The 17877-nt window shown below is 35.4% G+C and overlaps 3 protein-coding genes across 4 annotated transcripts; all 3 read right to left on the reverse strand.

Annotated features, from left to right (window-relative positions):
• Positions 1 to 12: 12 nt before the first annotated feature.
• Positions 13 to 3581, reverse strand: LOC147562943 (serine/threonine-protein kinase STY13-like). The gene is made up of 6 exons (XM_086632693.1): positions 2585 to 3581; positions 2074 to 2206; positions 1727 to 1919; positions 949 to 1073; positions 709 to 867; positions 13 to 591 (listed from the first exon to the last, which is right to left on the reverse strand). The coding sequence occupies exons 1-6, from the start codon at positions 2710 to 2712 to the stop codon at positions 271 to 273; spliced, it is 1059 nt and encodes a 352-aa protein (XP_086488819.1). The 5' UTR covers positions 2713 to 3581; the 3' UTR covers positions 13 to 270.
• Positions 3582 to 6816: 3235 nt separating this feature from the next.
• LOC147562944 (putative glucose-6-phosphate 1-epimerase) lies at positions 6817 to 10315 on the reverse strand. Of its 2 annotated transcripts, none has more exons than XM_086632704.1 (9): positions 9934 to 10315; positions 9648 to 9768; positions 9137 to 9211; positions 8532 to 8588; positions 8289 to 8446; positions 8056 to 8187; positions 7729 to 7831; positions 7438 to 7537; positions 6817 to 7338 (listed from the first exon to the last, which is right to left on the reverse strand). In XM_086632704.1, the coding sequence occupies exons 2-9, from the start codon at positions 9726 to 9728 to the stop codon at positions 7121 to 7123; spliced, it is 924 nt and encodes a 307-aa protein (XP_086488830.1). In that variant the 5' UTR covers positions 9729 to 9768; positions 9934 to 10315; the 3' UTR covers positions 6817 to 7120. The 2 variants fall into 2 exon arrangements, with proteins under 2 accessions (XP_086488830.1, XP_086488838.1); XM_086632712.1 differs by having other exon boundaries at positions 9137 to 9297; positions 9371 to 9768; positions 9934 to 10055.
• A 2123-nt stretch (positions 10316 to 12438) lies between these two features.
• LOC147562945 (uncharacterized) lies at positions 12439 to 17079 on the reverse strand. The gene is made up of 4 exons (XM_086632724.1): positions 16839 to 17079; positions 13896 to 16142; positions 13727 to 13817; positions 12439 to 13258 (listed from the first exon to the last, which is right to left on the reverse strand). The coding sequence occupies exons 1-4, from the start codon at positions 16865 to 16867 to the stop codon at positions 12755 to 12757; spliced, it is 2871 nt and encodes a 956-aa protein (XP_086488850.1). The 5' UTR covers positions 16868 to 17079; the 3' UTR covers positions 12439 to 12754.
• Positions 17080 to 17877: the final 798 nt, after the last annotated feature.

Below are 17877 nucleotides of genomic sequence, written 5' to 3' on the forward strand. Positions count from 1 at the left end.
ACTAAACCCCGATTGCCGAAGAGCTCAAAAGTACATAGTTTATTAATATAGGAAGTCAGAGTACACATATTGAAGTTCATGATATTAGAGCTAACTAGAATCTTACAAACTACATAGCTTTTATCAGTACTAGTAGTACCATATTACGAGACACAGACTCCTCAGTAATTTAACAGATCGAGCGAGTAATTTAAACATCTAAGACTTCTATTATGTTTACGAGGATAGAGCATCAGAAACCTGGTTTTCTGGTTTAGGAGTTCAGGAAATTCAATAACACTGGTTGAAGCAGAAGAAGAGTCCTCCCTTAGACTTGCTGCTTTCCATCTTCGCCTTTGGCGTTTCACCCATATCATCACATTTGGCCATTAACGAACTAGTCCCAGGAGAATCAGGCGAAAATACCCTGTTTTCAGAAGTAAACACACGAGATGGAATCACGGGTCCTGCTGGTGAAATCCTTGACAGATAATGAAGGAGCATCTGTATTATTTGAGTGAAGTTCGGGCGAGCATTTGGGTCCTCGTTCCAACATGAAGTTAAAATCAGCGCCAAATCCTCTGGAAGATTTTCCGCACTTGGTCTCACATTCTGAAACATAAAAGTAAGAAGTTCGAATCATCTCGCTTTGTTCAGATAACGGGGTGAGTGCTCCGATATAAGAAAACGAAAAGTAGAAAAGAAAACAAAAACGAAAAGATACATTACTTTAAAAGCGGCTGCATATGCTGCTTGCAGATTTGACATGCCCTCGAAAGGCAACTTGTTATGCAAGAGTTCCCATAATACAATAGCAAAGCTATAAGCGTCCACTTTATGGTTATAATGCTTCTTCTCCCCTTGCCTCAATGTAACAGTGCTATATAACTGTGAGGAAAATAAGTTATGAATGGTTTCTCTCAGATAACGGCGAACGAAAGTCTTTTTTTGTTCGATTGAAATATTTACCTCTGGAGCCATCCAACGATAAGTTCCCGTTTCAGCAGTCATCATCTCTGTTACTGTCTCTTCTCTTGCTAAACCGAAGTCTACAAGTTTCACTGTTTTCTGGTCTGCCGTCAACATCAAGTTATCTGCAAAAGAAAATACGCACTCGTCAATAATTTGGAGAATCTCATTGCCCGAGTCATATTAAAAGTGAGCTGTCCAACCAATAATCACAAAAGATCAAGTGAAATATACAGTAATCTTTCACTTCGATTCTAACTTTCGTTCAAAAATCGTAGTATTTGTTGGGTAGCAGAAGAACTATTTTCAGATTCATGTCCAAGTTGTCAAATAGGCGAAAAGGGTTGCAATATTGGTAGAAGCCAAAAATTCATAGCCCACCAACCGGGCCACGAAACCAATAATTGCTAGGGTACAAAGACAAAATCTTCATAATCCAACACTCGATTAAGGACAAAGACGAAACGTGAGCTATAAAGTCAAACTTTAGTACTAGTTAAACATATATATGGCAGTAAATAGCTCAATTATCCAGATAGTCCAATATCCTAGAGGTACTAACCGTAACCAGGACTTTCTCCTTCTATGCGAACCTTGTGTTGTTTGGCAACTTTAGATATAGTTACTGCCATACTGGGCGTAATATATCAACATGTTTCCTTAAGTACAGAAACTCTGAATTGTGTAAGCAAATTCGGCAGACATTTCAGTTTTATTTTAATCTTCGTCTTCAGGAATAACCTTCATATACAACTATACGAGTAGAAAGTGAAATTACCTGGCTTCAGATCACGATGGATGATCCCGTGAGAATGCAAGCACTCCATTGCTCGAGCAATGTCAAGAGCGAACCCAACTGCGACACTGGTGTCCAAACACCTAGGCCGGACACTCATCAAGTATTTACGCAATGAACCACCCGACAAAAGTTCAGTTACTACCACCATAGGTTCTTTACAGCCCCCGATGAACTGCAAAATACGTGAACTACTATATCATTTTCATTCCTATGCCCAATTGATCAAAACATGCAATTTCAAGCCCTCTTCACTATAATGAACATGGAGATGAGAATCCATAATAATACCAGTTTCCAAGTCAAGGATGATATGAAAAAACAAGTACCTTTACTAAGTTTTTATGTTGAACTCTAGATAACATAGCAACCTCTCTTGCGAATCGAGACTCTCGTTTCTCGATCTCCTCTGTCGTTTCTCCTCTATGCACAATTTTAATAGCAACATTCTGATTTTTGTATCTGTACGAAACACAATAGCAAGTAAAAGTTAGAAAATTGTTGTACTTCAGAAACAAAATATAAGTTTAGGTTCCACAAGATCCAAACCAATTTACTTAAATGACACTAATTTGCTTGTTCTTTTGGAATTCAGATTTCATCAGAATCAGAAGTACATAGTGAGATTAAATTCAATGAGATCAATGCCATAATTCCCCCAAAGGAGGTACTCAAATCTGGTGGTTTCTTCTCAACTAAGCCCATAGGAGTTGAAGGGGGTGTTCAAATCAAATATGGTTAACCCTAATTCAAGTGCATGAGATCTTGTAATCTTACTAAATATTGAACTATGAAAAGAGAAATTTGGCAAGAAAAATGAGAAATTGTGGGCATACTTACTTTCCTTCATAGACTTTGGCATGAGCTCCTTCTCCAATCCTTGGACCAACAAAGAGATTCTTAGGGTCAATTAGCCACTTAGGGTCTAAATGGAACTCATCTGAGAAGAACCCATTTTCAGAATCCATTTCTTTTTTCTAGATAGAGAGAAAGTATTTACAAATTGTTCATCACCAAACCCTAGTACCCATCACTAAACTTTTACTTAGATGAGTTTTCATGAAGCTAAATTATACAAATTGACATGCTATGAATGACCACATGACTTAGTTCCCCATGACAACTTCATCTCATAAACCAAAACCTAACTAAAACTCTGAAAATCAAAATTACACATGAAAAACTTTTATTAGGGAAATAGAGAAGAAAACCCAGAAACAGAAAGAAGATAGAAGAACAAATCAATCACTGAGAATCTTCATTGGAACTCGGCAACCCAGATTGAAGTTTTGTATATTCTGTAATGGGTAGAGCTTATTTTATATTCTTTCTTTACAAATCTGTAGCAAAACCATGAAACCAATTGAACTAGTACTGTGAACAAACAGAGCTAGAAAGGGAAGAAATAAGCCTACCCAGATGACATTACAGAGAGAGAGAAAGAGTTTATTAATGGTGAAGAAGAGGGAGAAAGGAAGAAGAAAAAAAATGAAGAAAATGCACATGGAAACTGACCCTTAACATGGGGACAACCAAATAAAAAAAGAGAAATTTGATGAACAAGCTCCCATTTTCTCTCATTTTTCTTTAACTTTTAGTCTTATTACACTTTCTTTTTGTATAAATTACACTAATTAAGCATAAAAGATTAGTACATCTTTTGTTTAATTTAATCAAAGAGTTGGTCTAATATTAGTGTCTTCATCTTCCAAATAATTAAGTGTTTATAAGATCTTTGATTCCTTTTCCTAATCCATCTACACAGTAAAATGCAGAGCTGCGAATAATGGGGTAATTGGGAAGGAAGAAAATGAATTATAGGTCGTCCTTGTGTGACATTATGAACCACAAATTTTGGAGTTAGGTTTGATAGCGGAAAAAAAGAAAGTAGAAAAATGAAAAAGTTAATAGTAGTATTAAATTTGACACCGTTGTCCTAGTATGCATACATAGTACTTTAGGAACTAGAAAATAGTTATATAATATATTGTCTTCTCTCGTCATAATCAGGTGCTGGGTTAGATAATCACAAATTTAATGTTGTTTGAAAAATCAGGAAATGACCTTAAAATTAGATTAGTTGTTCTAAAAAAAACTCAATCACGCACAGGGACGGAAGCGGATAAAAAATCAAGGGGGTCAATGTAGAGTAATCTATTACCTTGGTTTAAATGTAAGAGAAAATAGAAAGTATAAATGTAAGAGAAAATAGATAGTATACCATTTCCAAACACACCTAAAGAAGTCTTGAAACACATAAAAAAAAAAAAAACACGCTATCAGGTGGGGTTGAACGTAAGTCACTTGAGTTATAACCATAAAGTTCTACCAAGAGTTGCTAACAGTATATATTAAGTAGCTTCGTCCCTGATCACGCATGGTAGAACTTAATAAATTGGTTAAGAGGCTGAAAGTATGTAGTCATAGTTGTAAGAGAACCTCTTATACTTGTGAGAGTTGAGATAGAATAAGTACTTGTAGTTCCTATATATACAATCACTTAATCAACAAAAATGAAGTTTTAATTAATTTTTGGGATCAACCTTCTCATTGTCACTAAAAATGGTCCTCAAACCTTATCAATCCTCTTTATATCCCATTATTTTGATTTTTTATTCGAACTATCCCTTTATTTTGTGAGAGTTTTTAAGTAGCTAAATATTAGACAGACGTAACAAGAAATAGAGTGAGAAGAAAGAGAACATCATAATAAAACACTCGAGTAATAAAGTAGGTGTGTCTGTATGTTGGAGATTGGTGGGATTCAACTCGCTCAACTTTAATCTATCAACACACGTAATAGCAAAAAAAAAGGTTTATTTACTAGTTTGTACTTATCCTATACTATAGCCTTAGTTAGTGTAGCTTATGCCTATATTATTGTACCTATAAAATGTGGATTGCTTTACGTGCAAATTAACAATGGCAACCCCCTTTTAATGTGGATCCAAGATCAATAAGTAATTTAATGACTTACTATAAAATTAAAATCTAGTTAATATGATATAATGTTAACTATAAAAGCACCCCACATGCAAGATCCCACCCCACTATAAAATATGTAGAATTGTTTAATATTTGGATCATATTTTTGTATATAAATCCTTGAAAAAGAATGGTTTGTTTAATAAGATACCCATATGATATTGTCTAACCAACAAAACATTTCGTGGTCATGGGTGAGGTGGGTCATTCACTCTAAAGCTAGTGGTGCTTAGGTACCCATGTGGTACTATTTGTCGACATTATGATACATCAACACCAAAATAGTTATCTTTCTCCAAAGCAATTACTGATTGATCTCCCTAGTTTTGCAACGACAATTTATACAGTTTGACAAGATCCGAACAAATTATTTCAAAATCAAATATTTGACTAAATTGGAGTGTGTTTTGGTGTAGATGTCTGTCCTTGAAAAGTAAGATTGGCTCTCCAACTTAGATTTTATAAACAACGACATTTTTAGTTAATTTTAGGTTAGAAGCAAACTAATTAGAAGATGTAAACTTTGTAATCTCAATCTTCTTCTTCATTTTCTATTTATTTGTACGTTAATGATAATTGAACAAACAATGGGTGTGAAGGGGTTTTAAGTGTTTAATAAACAAGTTTTTGCAAAAGATGCTGCAATTATAGCGGAGATTAAGGAGTTTAATCAGAAAACTCAGTAGTTTTATACATTTTATCTTATAATCGGACATGGATCGAGTAATTAAATAAATAAAATATCAAGAGTAGTGAAATAGTTACATAGGATAACAAAGAAAAACATTAGATTCCTAACTTATAAAATTATAACTCTCCACGATAGTACATACATGTACACAATAGTACAAAAATCATGAACATTATATTCCAACACATTATTATTTATATTCAAATACAAGTTGCAAAAATCTTTCTAATGTGTTGGAGACTGTTTTTGTGGATATTTTGATAATCTTTAGATCGATAAGGGTGGGTCACAAAGGCTCATATGTTTTTGTGGTCCTCGTTCATGCACAAAGATCTTATATATTAATCTATTTCTATACAAAATCTAAAATTTATATGTATTGCAAGTATGTTTTAATTATTTATATAATTTTTTTAATTAGATTGGATGTTTTTATAATGACCACGACAGTATCCTGATAAATTTTGAAGCAGGCTTATACTTTTTTTTGTTGATTTTCGATCTATGACTATTTGTATAGTGGAGCTCATTATTTGAGTAGCTAATCATTAGAACTTGAATCTCACTGTATAGAAAAAGTGTTATCGGCGGAAGAGTTGATGATTTAGATAAATGTTATTATCCCAGTGAAGTATTAGCAAAGTATAATGAAGGTTAAAGATTTTGAAAAGACAAAGATAATTGCAACGATGCTATGCCCTGCCAATATCTTGACCGGAGTACTTGGCCGGTTCAGATCTAGTGAGAGAACACTTTCTTAGTGATCATGTCCATCCAAGTACCCGGGCCCACTGAAGTCGGTGAGGAAAACAACACAATACAATTTTTTTTTTTTTGATGAAGGAACACAATACAATTTAATAATTAAGGAGGAGAAGACAGAAGAAGGTGGCTGCCTAACCATTAAATGCAATCCAACAAACACACCCAACCCCTCCCTCCCTCCCTCCCTCCCTTGTGTTCCCCTTCTTTTCTTTTGTACTTTCACGCCACGGACGTACGTACAGTCGGTCCAAACACCACCTCCCCAATCCCCATCTCTCTCTCTACCCTATCTTCTTCTCATAAATTAAGAGAGACAAAGAGAGTAAGAACTAAGAGGTAGTAGTAGTAGTAGATAGGATAGTAAAAGGTGGGAAGATAGGAAATGGATTGTAGAAGCCTGCTTAGTTATTGAGATAGTTTGTTCGATTCGTCTATATAAAATTAGTATCTCTCTAGATCATGACCATCCACATCCGACAATATTTTATAAAAGTCAATTGAAAGTCGGGCAAACAATGGTTTTACCTTTGAATTGCTCCTTCTGCACTTGATTCACCTTCTCTCTTCCCCTTCTATTTATTTTCAACAAAGGGGGTAAAATAAAAGCAACTCAAAAGTCAAAAGCAAGGGGTTGCATATAAAATTTCTTTAATCTTAATTGATTACACTTTGAGACACGCCAGGCCGTGTGAGAAAGAAACAATTCAGAAAGAAGGGGTGAGCTTCAACACCCAGGCCCGTCAATTAGTCTAGTGGGAAGTACCCGTCTTCCTGGTTCCGGATGCCCATAATAGGGCTCCAAGGAGACATGAGAAGCACTTGGTAGATTGTCTAGATGCAAATTCATATATATATATATTGAGAAACTGCACATTACAGAAGACAATCTGATTTATGTTACAGTGAAGTTCGCATACTGTTGACATGATCCAGGATTACCTAAGACCTTGAAGAACCTTGAGAGGATCAAGCTGTCCACTGCAATAACTAGATGACACAGTCGAAAGCTCTTGCCGACATTTCCATTCTTCACGAGGTTTCAGAACAATTGGGTTTTCAATATCTGCTGAATCTACACATAACATACTCTTGTAATCTTCGTCACCGAAATCTGCCAGAGCCTTAGCTTTCTTGTCCCATGGGTTCCAAACAACTGCACAGATTTAACCAATAAAAACATGATGTGGGTTGGCCAAAGGGATGGCTCGAATCAAGAAAGTAGAGACAGAAGAGCGAAGAAAGTTGAGTAAACCTGCATCAGACATGCCTTCTTTTCTCAGGACAAAGGTTCTTTTCTTCTCATGGTCTATAATGGCAATCTTTGTTGGCGTGCTCAAATACACTCGATCTATCTGTTCAAAGAAAGAAATAATATTCTCGTCCGGTTACTCTGGAATTTTAATAAAATCAATATCCAAAGCTCGTATTGAAGTTGATTTGATTTGTTTGGGGTGGATGATTGGACCAACAATGTTCATGCATTTTATGACTATAGTATACGCAGAAACTGAAAAGGAATAAAGAGCGAAGGAAATTAGTATACCTCGCCATCAAAAGTAATTGCATCTGCCTGCTCTGTGAATCTCTTCCTTTGCATCAGATTGTCGAAGTAGTCAAGAGTCTCTAATCCCTCGACCCGTACCTCACTGCAAATCAAATAGATATTTCATGTCTCGAAAAAGATAACAATGAGACATCTTTCCCAATAAATCAAGATTTGTATGGCATGGGGAAAATAGAAAGAATATTTGCAGATGCGTAATAATGCATTTTGAAGTTGTATTTCTGAAGTTCAATAGCAAGATAGTATAATAAAATTTTCGTGGCTGGAGAACTCGAGAGAATGAATTAGTAGGGAGTAAAGGCAAACCTGATGTCTGATACAGACAAATAGTTCCGTAGAGCAAACGTAAATGAGAAGGGCTTGTTATCAGTGTTACGAACTCGAGGGATCAAAGTCAGCTTGCCTGCGGCAAGGGAAATACGAACCCGCAACTCAAACCTGCAAGAGATAGCAGGGAGGGGGGTTAGGGTTTTCATTAAGTTGTGACTTTACCACCATATATCATTCTCTAACTGGATATCTGGGTCCTGGATAAATACCTCCGAGGCCATGTCTTAAGATCCTCTTCTGCGGATCTCAAGATTAGATCAACAGTTGAGTGATTGGTAGGAGGGGGTAGTGGTGCAGGATAGCTATCTAATTCCCACATTTTGTTCCTAGCAAAGCCATGTTGCTCAAGTGTTCCCAGATTTCCAAACTGCGAAGCGATGAAATTAAGCACAAAAAACGCCGAGATAGAAATGAAAAAAAAGGTTTTTAGGTTACTCTGTTCATAAGCAGACCTGAGGAAAGCAGACAGGTATACCTCCCCTAATAGCTTTTGATGGTTTCCAGTTAGCCTGTATGCATAGAACTCCATATTATTTCAAAAATGTGAAAATCATCTAAACTCTAAAGACACGTTCATCTTATGTGACTTAAAAGAGGACCGGAAAGGAAATTTTTTATACTTCAATGGCTCAAAGCCGCAAGGGAAGTTATCTGGGGGGAATAACTTTGAGGACTTGATAGTTGACTCGGAAAAACTGATTAACAGAGTTTATCCCTTCAAATTCTTTTGTTTTTAACAGTTCTCACGTTATTAACGAAAGACTTCGTCACGATTTAAATAATTGTCATCTGAGAATGTGAAAGGCACCAAATATCAAATACCAATTCCACCTTAATTCTACCATACCTTATAAACTTGGAAACATGATGTATTTAGTCAATAAACTAGAAAAAAAAAAACAAGTGAGAAGCCTTCTACAATCCTAGAGTATTCAATCAAATCAAATTCAAATAAATCGGGAAACCACTAAACCTTTTGATAGATGAAAATAACTAAATAAATAAAGCAAGCTAAGGAAGATACTTAAAAAAACATAATCCACAATAACTGCTTTACCTTAGAGCTCATAAAAAGAAGTTCTTCCCGACGTTCATTCTTCCAAGAAATGACTTGCCCACCGTGAAGGAGAACCTTCAATAACCATATTCCATCAGAAACACGCGTAATAGATGTTGGTCAGTTGCAAGTAAAAAAATGAGTAATCCCAGATTACGAAACTTATGAAGCTTGATGAGTCTAGCTTCCCTCTAGTTACAATTATCTCAACAATCCGAAAATGATCAAAAGGGCATCCGATTTCAGATCAAGTAAATAGACTTATACCAGTTTATGAAGCATGATGAGTCTCAGTTTCATCCGGTAAGAAACTACCTCAACAATCCAAAAAAGGATAATATAGTTCATTTAGGGTTTTACCCATAACTTTTTTTCTACAATAATATGCTCAAATTTGGGTTTATCAAATCATTTTTCAGTTGAATTGATCATATAACTAAAGAAGCACAACTAAAAATTAGCATAAGAACGTATAGAAAAAAACATCAAATTGAAGAAAGAGAAATGAAACCTCAGCTGATGATCCACGAGGCTCCGTCAGTATAACCCTAGTAGGAACTCCATTCTCATTGTGAATTATATTAATAGGCATCTCTTTCGATTTAATAACACTTGACGAATATTTTCTCCAACTATCGACAGAAGGAAAAACAAATCAAACCCTAAATTTAAAATTTTCCATTCAACAACAACAAGAAGAAGAACCCTAAAATGAAAACTGTTGTACTCTAATAAACGCTCAAAAACTGTTGAATCAGTTAAAAAAATCAGGAATCAAAACCCTAAAAATTGAATACCTTCGGGCTTTGAGTAGTGGTAGATAAAACTCGGTTTCGAGTCTGACGATCCACACCAACCAAACTCACTAATTGATTTGTTTTGTTTAGAGAGAGAGAGAACCTAACAACAGAACTCATTCATTTGTATTAATCAACACAGGTTTATATAAGAAACAGAGAGAGAGAGAGAGAGAGAGTCGCCGTTAAAACTAACGGACATTCAGAAGATGACGACGATCAGGTCGTTTGTTCGTTGGGGGTTTCTTCCCGTTAATTGAACATTTGTTTGGGGGAGGTTAGGAAAAGGGCTATTTATTTGTTTATAATAAGTTTGTGGAGATTATTATCTCTCTCTCTCTCTCTTTTATTTTTCTAATTGAAAACCTCTCTACTTGCACTTTAAATGATATTTTCAATTAGATTTTTATAAACAATAAATCAGTCGGTATCATATATACACTATTACTTGATCTTGATGGGTGCATGAGCAAATGCCATTTATATGATAAATTAGAGATAAAGGTCGGACAAGGAAAAGATGTTGAATGAGAAAAAAATATAATTAACTTGTATATTATAAATACGCTAATTATAGTTGTATTCCTAATTATATTTAATGCTTATCTAATTCAATGGTAAACAAACCGTGTTCTGGCTGTATGTTATTGTTGTATTACAAATGAAAACAGATTTATTCAAGCCAGTACACAAGTAATTGGATTTAAATGATAAATTAGACATAAACGGCAAACAAAGCAAAACATTGAGTGTGAAAAAACTATTTAAGTTGTATATTATGTGTACGCTAATTATAATTGTATTTAATGATTACCTAAACCAATTGTATGTAGATAAATCGTGTTGTATTACAAAAGCAAACAGATATATTCAAACTTAAATGTGGTTGCCATCCTAGTTCTAAAATATAGTTTCTTGTTTGTTTAGACGAGCTATTAGCCACATTCTAATTATCAAAGTTTTTGTATGTAAAGATTATACATTTTAAATTGTACTAGCTTTTATCAACTTCGGTACCAGTCTTTCAAAGGCCTAATATTTTTAATCTTGCATAAAATTTGATTTTGAACCAATATTAAAACTATATATAGTTTTGTCATGTTGAGCTTTTATGATCGTCAATGTCCCATCATCTTTTACATATTTTGTTTGTTATGATATTTAAATATATAAATCCATTGAACTACTAGTACATATTTTAAGAACGTAAATTTTATTTATAGATATAATTTGTTTATATGTTGAAAATAGTGAGAACCGAATTGTATACAATTCGACTAATCGTTCAATAATCTTTGGCTAATTGGACAAGTTTCAAGTCGGACAACCTCTAGATTTTTAGTGTGTGAATGTTAAAGATATTAGTTATAACACTTCAACAAAAGACAGGGAGGGATATATGGATCGTAAAATGACAGGAGAATCCTCTCTATCTCATTTTAGTGTAAAAAAGTCAACCTTTTATTTTATAAGGATATGACAAAAGGTGTTTGGCCAAACAAAGATGTCATGGGGCTGATCCACCAAAGTGGTCCTTGTAGATACTATGCTTGCACCTATGGACCAACCTTCCCTATAAACCCTAGATACAATTGCTTCATCAAATATATCAGTTAGGAACATAGATTAGGAATGGGTTATTTAGTGAATGAACCCCAGTTATTTACCTATATTAGGGATCCACCCCCAAAACGATAATGCTTTAGGGGTTACCCCCCATTCTCTACTTTTCCGTCTAAAGCCCGTTAAGTGGCGAGCGTGCCAGTCACATGTGTTTGTTTTGACGATTTTGCCCTCTTCAAGACCGTTTGAAATTTGTACAAGAACTGACCAAATCTTTCCCAACGGTCGAATGAAAGAGGCCCAATCCTCTTTATAAATAGATCTGTTGGTTGAGGGTTTATAACAATTTCTTACTCCAAATTAACGAAAGACAGTGCTAAATCGATGGGAGGAGGTGTTAAAAGTGAAGAAGCGAACCAGGTAAGCCATTTTTGATCTTCTATTTTGGGGGTCCTTCCCTAAATAGTTATTTTACAGTGGGGGTCCTTCTCTAAATGTAATAATATTCATGTTTTCACAGGAGATGAGCTGCCAAATTTGTGAGGTGAAATCACATGAAGCCTTCAAATGTCCATTTATGTATTCATCATGCACAAATGCAAAATGTGATGGCATTCGAAAAGTTATGGTGTCAAGCACATCAAAGAACCCTGGAAGGAAGTATTTGAGGTGCCAATACTTGAAATGTGATAGCTTTCAATGGCTAGATGAAGCAATACCTCTCTTTCTGTCTGGAAAACATCATGTAAAACAACATTTAACAGTGGGATGCTATGGATGTGGTGATCCTGGTCATTGGAAGAAGTATTGCCCAATGAATAAGAAACCTTCAAACCAACCAAGTTCTTCTACCCAAACTCAGATTGTAATCAATACTACTTTAGAAGATTTTTGTAACACATTTAAGAATTGTAATGTAAGAAAGTCATGAATGAAATGTAAGAGATGTATCAAACACATTTAAGAATTGTAATGTAAGTAGTTTCATCATCCATTCAAACACTTCCAAAAGAAACAGAGTACTAAAGTTTCCTGTTTGGATATACCATATACCCATATAAACTAGACATAATACCATACTGTTTTGAAATAACATATACCCATATACCCAAAAAGCTAGACAAAATACTTTGATGTTCATACCATATGTACCATATGTACCATATGTACCATATACCATATACCCAAAAAAGCTAGACAAAATACTAAGATGTTCATACCCATTTGCATCACAAATTAAGAAGGTCAAATGTCAGACTTACTTTCCTTTTCTCTTTGGTACCAATTTGGATGGCTTAAACACTTGACTATGTGGTCTAGTTGGGCTCCTTCCAAAGAATGTCAAAGGTCCTCCACTGGTGCCTGCAGCCCTAACAGTAGGTTGTGAAGATGATGGTTGGGAAATTGGTGGTTGTGAAGACCCAGCTTGTGAAGATGATGGTTGGGAAATTGGTGGTTGTGAAGACCCAGCTTGTGAAGAAGGTAGTTGTGAAGCAGTTGGTTGTGAAGCAGTTGGTTGTGAAGTAGTTGCCTGTGGTGCTCTTGCTCCTGACTTTGGTGCTCTTGCTCCTGACTTTGGTGCTCTTGCTCCTGGCTTTGGTGCTCCCTTGCAGGTCCTGCTGTTGTGACCAAACCCCAAACATTTGCTGCACCTTTTCTTTGGTTTTGGCTGTGAAGGTCCTTCATCAGCATCTCTTCTCCTCTGTTTCTTTGGTCTCCCAGCAGGCCTTAGTATGATAGGGGGTAGAACCTCATATGCTGACTATGAAATGAGTAAAGTGAGTATGAAATGAATTCAAATATGAATATGAAATCAGTAAAGTGTCTCAAAGTGTCTTAAAGTGTTTCAAAGTGTTTCAAGTATGAAATCAGTAAAGTGTCTCAAAGTGTCTCAAGTATGAAATCAGTAAAGTGTCTCAAAGTGTCTCAAGTATGAAATCAGTAAAGTGTCTCAAAGTGTCTCAAGTATGAAATCAGTAAAGTGTCTCAAAGTGTCTCAAGTATGAAATCAGTAAAGTGTCTCAAAGTGTCTCAAGTATGAAATCAGTAAAGTGTCTCAAAGTGTCTCAAGTATGAAATCAGTAAAGTGTCTCAAAGTGTCTCAAGTATGAAATCAGTAAAGTGTCTCAAAGTGTCTCAAGTATGAAATCAGTAAAGTGTCTCAAAGTGTCTCAAGTATGAATTCTCTGAGTTAAAATGAATATGAAATGGATAAAGTTAGTATACTTACTTCCCCCCAATATTGCATTTGTTTCATGGGGGTGATAAATCCACTATAAGCCTCCAAATAAGTGCTTACTTTATGAAAAGGACTGCAAAACCTAGATAATACAACATTCATAACATTAGTATCTTAATGGCAAATAAGAGAGAAACAAACATAAACAAGATAGACTCACTCTGCCCATGGTATCCTTGTTTGCAAAATGATAGGAACAGCATGCATACAAGGGATGCCAGTTAAGTCCCATACACAACAAGAGCAACTCAAATTAGTCAAGTTAACTGTCCATCTATTTGGAGTATTCACTTCATACACATTGAATAGATAATCACTTGCTCCCTGAATCCTAAACTTATTCATACTCTTCTTAAAACCATCTATCACCCTTTGAGCTCTAGGAACAATACCATTTGGATCCCATGTTCTAGCTATCTTCCTTCTCTCATACAACAAGGACATCAACATCAGATGAAACTTGTCAATCATAGATGACAAGGGCAAATCTCTGAGATCTGTAATCCAACTGTTTAAGCTCTCTGAAAAATTGTTGGAAATATGCTCACATTTTGTTCTATGATCAAAGAAGGCCCTAGACCATGAACTAACATCAACTCTGTGCAACCATTGGTAAGCTTTTTGATCATCTTTCTTCATTGTATCAGCCCACTTTTGGTAGTCCTCTTTCTTATATGCCTTTGCTGCAGACCAAGCTAAATTCATGAGATGGTCACCACCAAATGTCTTCTTAAAGTTCTTGTACATGTGTCTAAAACAGAATCTATGTGGGTTGTTAGGAAATATCTGTGAAACAGCCTCTATTAAACCTTTTTGCCTATCAGAGATGAAAGTGATAAGATTTGGATGCATTTTGACATGGTCACCAATCTGCCTAAGGAATTCATACCAATTTTCAAAATTCTCTGAGTTACAAATGTAGATGGCAAGTGGATAAAGACCATTGTTCCCATCCAAAGCAGTTGCAGCCAAGCATACCCCCCCATATTTCCCTTTCAAAAAACAACCATCCAATCCAATAACAGGTCTACAACCTTTGACAAAACCATCTAAAAAAGGTCTAAATGCAATACAACAATTCTTGAATCTGTGATCAATGTCATGCCTTGCACAAGTAGCCACACTACCAGGATTTGCAAGCAACAAGCTCATACACATAGCTGGTGCCATTTTATATCCATCTTCATAATTGCCATATATCCTCTCTAGAGCTATAGCTCTAGCTCTCCAAGCTGTCCAATAGCTAATGTTAACAACAAACTCCTTCCAAACAGCATCTATAATGTTCTTAGGATTAAAGTTCTTTCTCTGTTGTGCCCTAATAGTATCCTCTAACTCTTCTGCTACAAAACTACATCTTGCCATCTTGTTCTTCAATTTGGAGTTATGTTCACAAGTATGTGTGTTCTCAATTTGTTTCAAGACCACTGAGAAGTTATCTTTTGGACTTCTCCTAGCATAAAAGAACCAAGGACATCCAGTATCTGCATTAACACACTTAGCCCTCAACCTGTAATCCTCATTTTTTATGTACTTATACTCAAATCTATTGAGAACAGCAAACCTTCTTAAAAACTTCCTTGCTTCAACTATATTTTCCCACTTCATGCCTTCAGTAATCACACCCCTTGGCAACTCAGACTTTTGATGTTCTAAAGACTCCTGTTCACTGTAAAGATTGGTGGATTCTTTGACAAAGTCACTGAACTCCCCAGATGGTGGTTCAACTACCTCAACATCAGAATCTGACCTATCCTGTTCACTGTCTTTGGTTGGGTCATACTCATCATCACTTGATGAGTTGTAGCTAAAGTACTCTTCTTCCACCAAAATATCATCTAACTCAATTGGTATTCCCTCAGTTTGAGGCTCTTGAGGGACTTGAGGTGCAGACATGACAACAGTAGGAAAAGTTTGAGAAAGAAGAATCTCAAACTCATTGTTGTTTTCATCCATAGGATCTATCCCATCAAGATTTGGAATATCATCTAACTCTTCATTAAAAGGATCATCAGACTCTGGACCATCCTCAGAAGCAATCTGTTTACCCTTCTTCTTTGGTGTCTTCAAGGGTGGAGTATGATCTAGGAACAATTGGGCCCTTCCACATTCATCTATATCACCCTCTGTCCACCATTTCAGCAAATCAAACTCTTTTTCAATAGTGTGCTTCTTTCCCTTTCTCAAGTAGAAGAACACCATGCTATGCCCTACTAAATCTTTGTCTCTTTCCCCCATACCTTTTGCCAAATCAATTAAATTCAGTTCATCACCATCAACCTTTTCAAACAGAGCAATCTTACCCCTCAAATAGTCTTCACAAGTCCACTTTGATGACTTCTGATTAACCCTCCAATTACCATCATAATGTACCACAAGAGGTTTAAAACCAAGCTCTGTCATAGGCCTGGTTAATTGAAATTCATAGAGATTGAAACAAATCACATTAACAATGAAAGCCACCCACAGAAATTCAAGTCACATTAACAATGAAAGATAATAGAGATTGTTTGAAATCACATTAACAGAAATCACATTGAAATTCAAGTCACCATAACAATGAAACCTAATAGAGATTGAAACAAATCACATTATGTATGAAACTCAACAGAAATTCAAGTCTCCTTAACAATGAAAGATAACAGAGATTGTTTGAAATCACATTAACAGAAAGGGTCCCTAACAGAAATCACATTGAAATTCAAGTCACCATAACAATGAAACCTAATAGAGATTGTTTGAAATCACATTATGTATGAAACTCAACAGAAATTCAAGTCTCTGTTAACAATGAAATTAACAGAGATTCAACACAGTACTGTTACTACTAACAAACCCTATGTTAAACATTGAAAGCTAACAACATAACTCTGTTACTACTAACAAACCCTAATATTTGTGTAACATTAAACACTAAATACTACTAACAAACTTATATGTTAAACGAAAAACCCTAATATCTGTGTAACATTAAACACTACTAACAAAATTATATGTCAAACGAAAAACCCTAATATTTGTGTAACATAATAGACAATTACTACTAACAATTCATGGATTCATGGATACTTACAAACCATCAAGTTAGGTTTAGGATACTTACAACCCAGTTCGTGAAGAACCTTCTGCCATTAGGGACTATCGAGCTTCAGGAATCGTTGTAGAGAGAGAAATCAGAGGTGAGAACGAGCTAGGAAGAAGATATCATCAAACCCTTTCAATCTATTTCGATTTTTGATTGAAATCGAACAAAAAAAATCTAGGGTTTTCGAAGGGTCGAAGTTGGTCGAAGTTGTGTTTTGTGATTCCCGCGTTTTCACCCAAATATGGGTAGTTGATAAACTTGAAAACATTAAATAAAGAAATTAAAACTTACACCGTTGATTTGGAGGAGGGCAAGATCGTCAGTAAATTCTCACGTGACTGGCACGCTCGCCACTTAACGGGCTTTAGACGGAAAAGTAGAGAATGGGGGGTAACCCCTAAAGCATTATCGTTTTGGGGGTGGACCCCTAATATAGGTAAATAACTGGGGTCTATTCACTAAATAACCCATTAGGAATATATGGTCATAAACTATCTCTTACTTGGTACGTCACTGTCAATGGTTCCAAATAACAGTATTTTTACTCCAAACATATAATCTTAATTTTTGATTAATCACTTGGGTTACTAAATAGGCAAATTGGCTCGTAAACTCGGTGAAAGGGCAAATTGATTTAATCATAAGTCACTGAAATATTAGAGAAGTGTCTCGTCAGTTAGTTCATGACAAATATCCTTGAAAGAGAAAGATAACACGAATCAATGTGTTACTCAAATATCTCCATAGACATGATAGAATGGTTGTAGAGAAAAAATATCACGAAATAATTGAACTCCATAATTATAGTTTTTGTCGCCGATAAACTTTCGAAATATTAGAACAATAATAGTTGAGGAAGAAATATGTAAAAACACAGTTTCACCAACTTATGAATGACTTCTCACCTTGATATGACATGATATTTCTAAGTCTGGAGACTACTTTTTTGGGGCATATACCCCAATTTTTGGTGTTTTGTCACATGAATTCAAAAAAATATTGTGCCTGAATCTTATGTCTGAATAAGCTCGGATATTAATCCGTAGGCCCCTGTACT

This window comes from Eschscholzia californica, unplaced genomic scaffold, assembly GCF_041429995.1.
Source record: "Eschscholzia californica isolate CP2 unplaced genomic scaffold, dmEscCali1.0.p SCAF_1, whole genome shotgun sequence".
NCBI classification, from domain to species: Eukaryota; Viridiplantae; Streptophyta; class Magnoliopsida; order Ranunculales; family Papaveraceae; genus Eschscholzia; species Eschscholzia californica.

What these genes read in the sequence shown, in the direction of transcription:
- LOC147562943 (XM_086632693.1), bottom strand. Translation starts at nt 2,712, where the DNA reads ATGGATTCTGAAAATGGGTTCTTCTCAGATGAGTTCCATTTAGACCCT. An exon ending in CCATCGTGATCTGAAGCCAG is followed by an intron (nt 1,074 to 1,726) that starts GTAATTTCACTT and finishes TTTCTTTTGCAG; the next exon opens with ATAACTTGATGTTGACGGCA. An exon ending in CATATGCAGCCGCTTTTAAA is followed by an intron (nt 592 to 708) that starts GTAATGTATCTT and finishes TTTATGTTTCAG; the next exon opens with AATGTGAGACCAAGTGCGGA.
- LOC147562945 (XM_086632724.1), bottom strand. Translation starts at nt 16,867, where the DNA reads ATGGCAGAAGGTTCTTCACGAACTGGGTT. An exon ending in ACAAGGATACCATGGGCAGA is followed by an intron (nt 13,818 to 13,895) that starts GTGAGTCTATCT and finishes TGTATTATCTAG; the next exon opens with GTTTTGCAGTCCTTTTCATA. An exon ending in AAATGCAATATTGGGGGGAA is followed by an intron (nt 13,259 to 13,726) that starts GTAAGTATACTA and finishes CTCATTTCATAG; the next exon opens with TCAGCATATGAGGTTCTACC.
- LOC147562944 (XM_086632704.1), bottom strand. Translation starts at nt 9,728, where the DNA reads ATGCCTATTAATATAATTCACAATGAGAATGGAGTTCCTACTAGGGTT. An exon ending in CTCGTGGATCATCAGCTGAG is followed by an intron (nt 9,212 to 9,647) that starts GTTTCATTTCTC and finishes TGGTTATTGAAG; the next exon opens with GTTCTCCTTCACGGTGGGCA. An exon ending in TTCTTTTTATGAGCTCTAAG is followed by an intron (nt 8,589 to 9,136) that starts GTAAAGCAGTTA and finishes CTATGCATACAG; the next exon opens with GCTAACTGGAAACCATCAAA.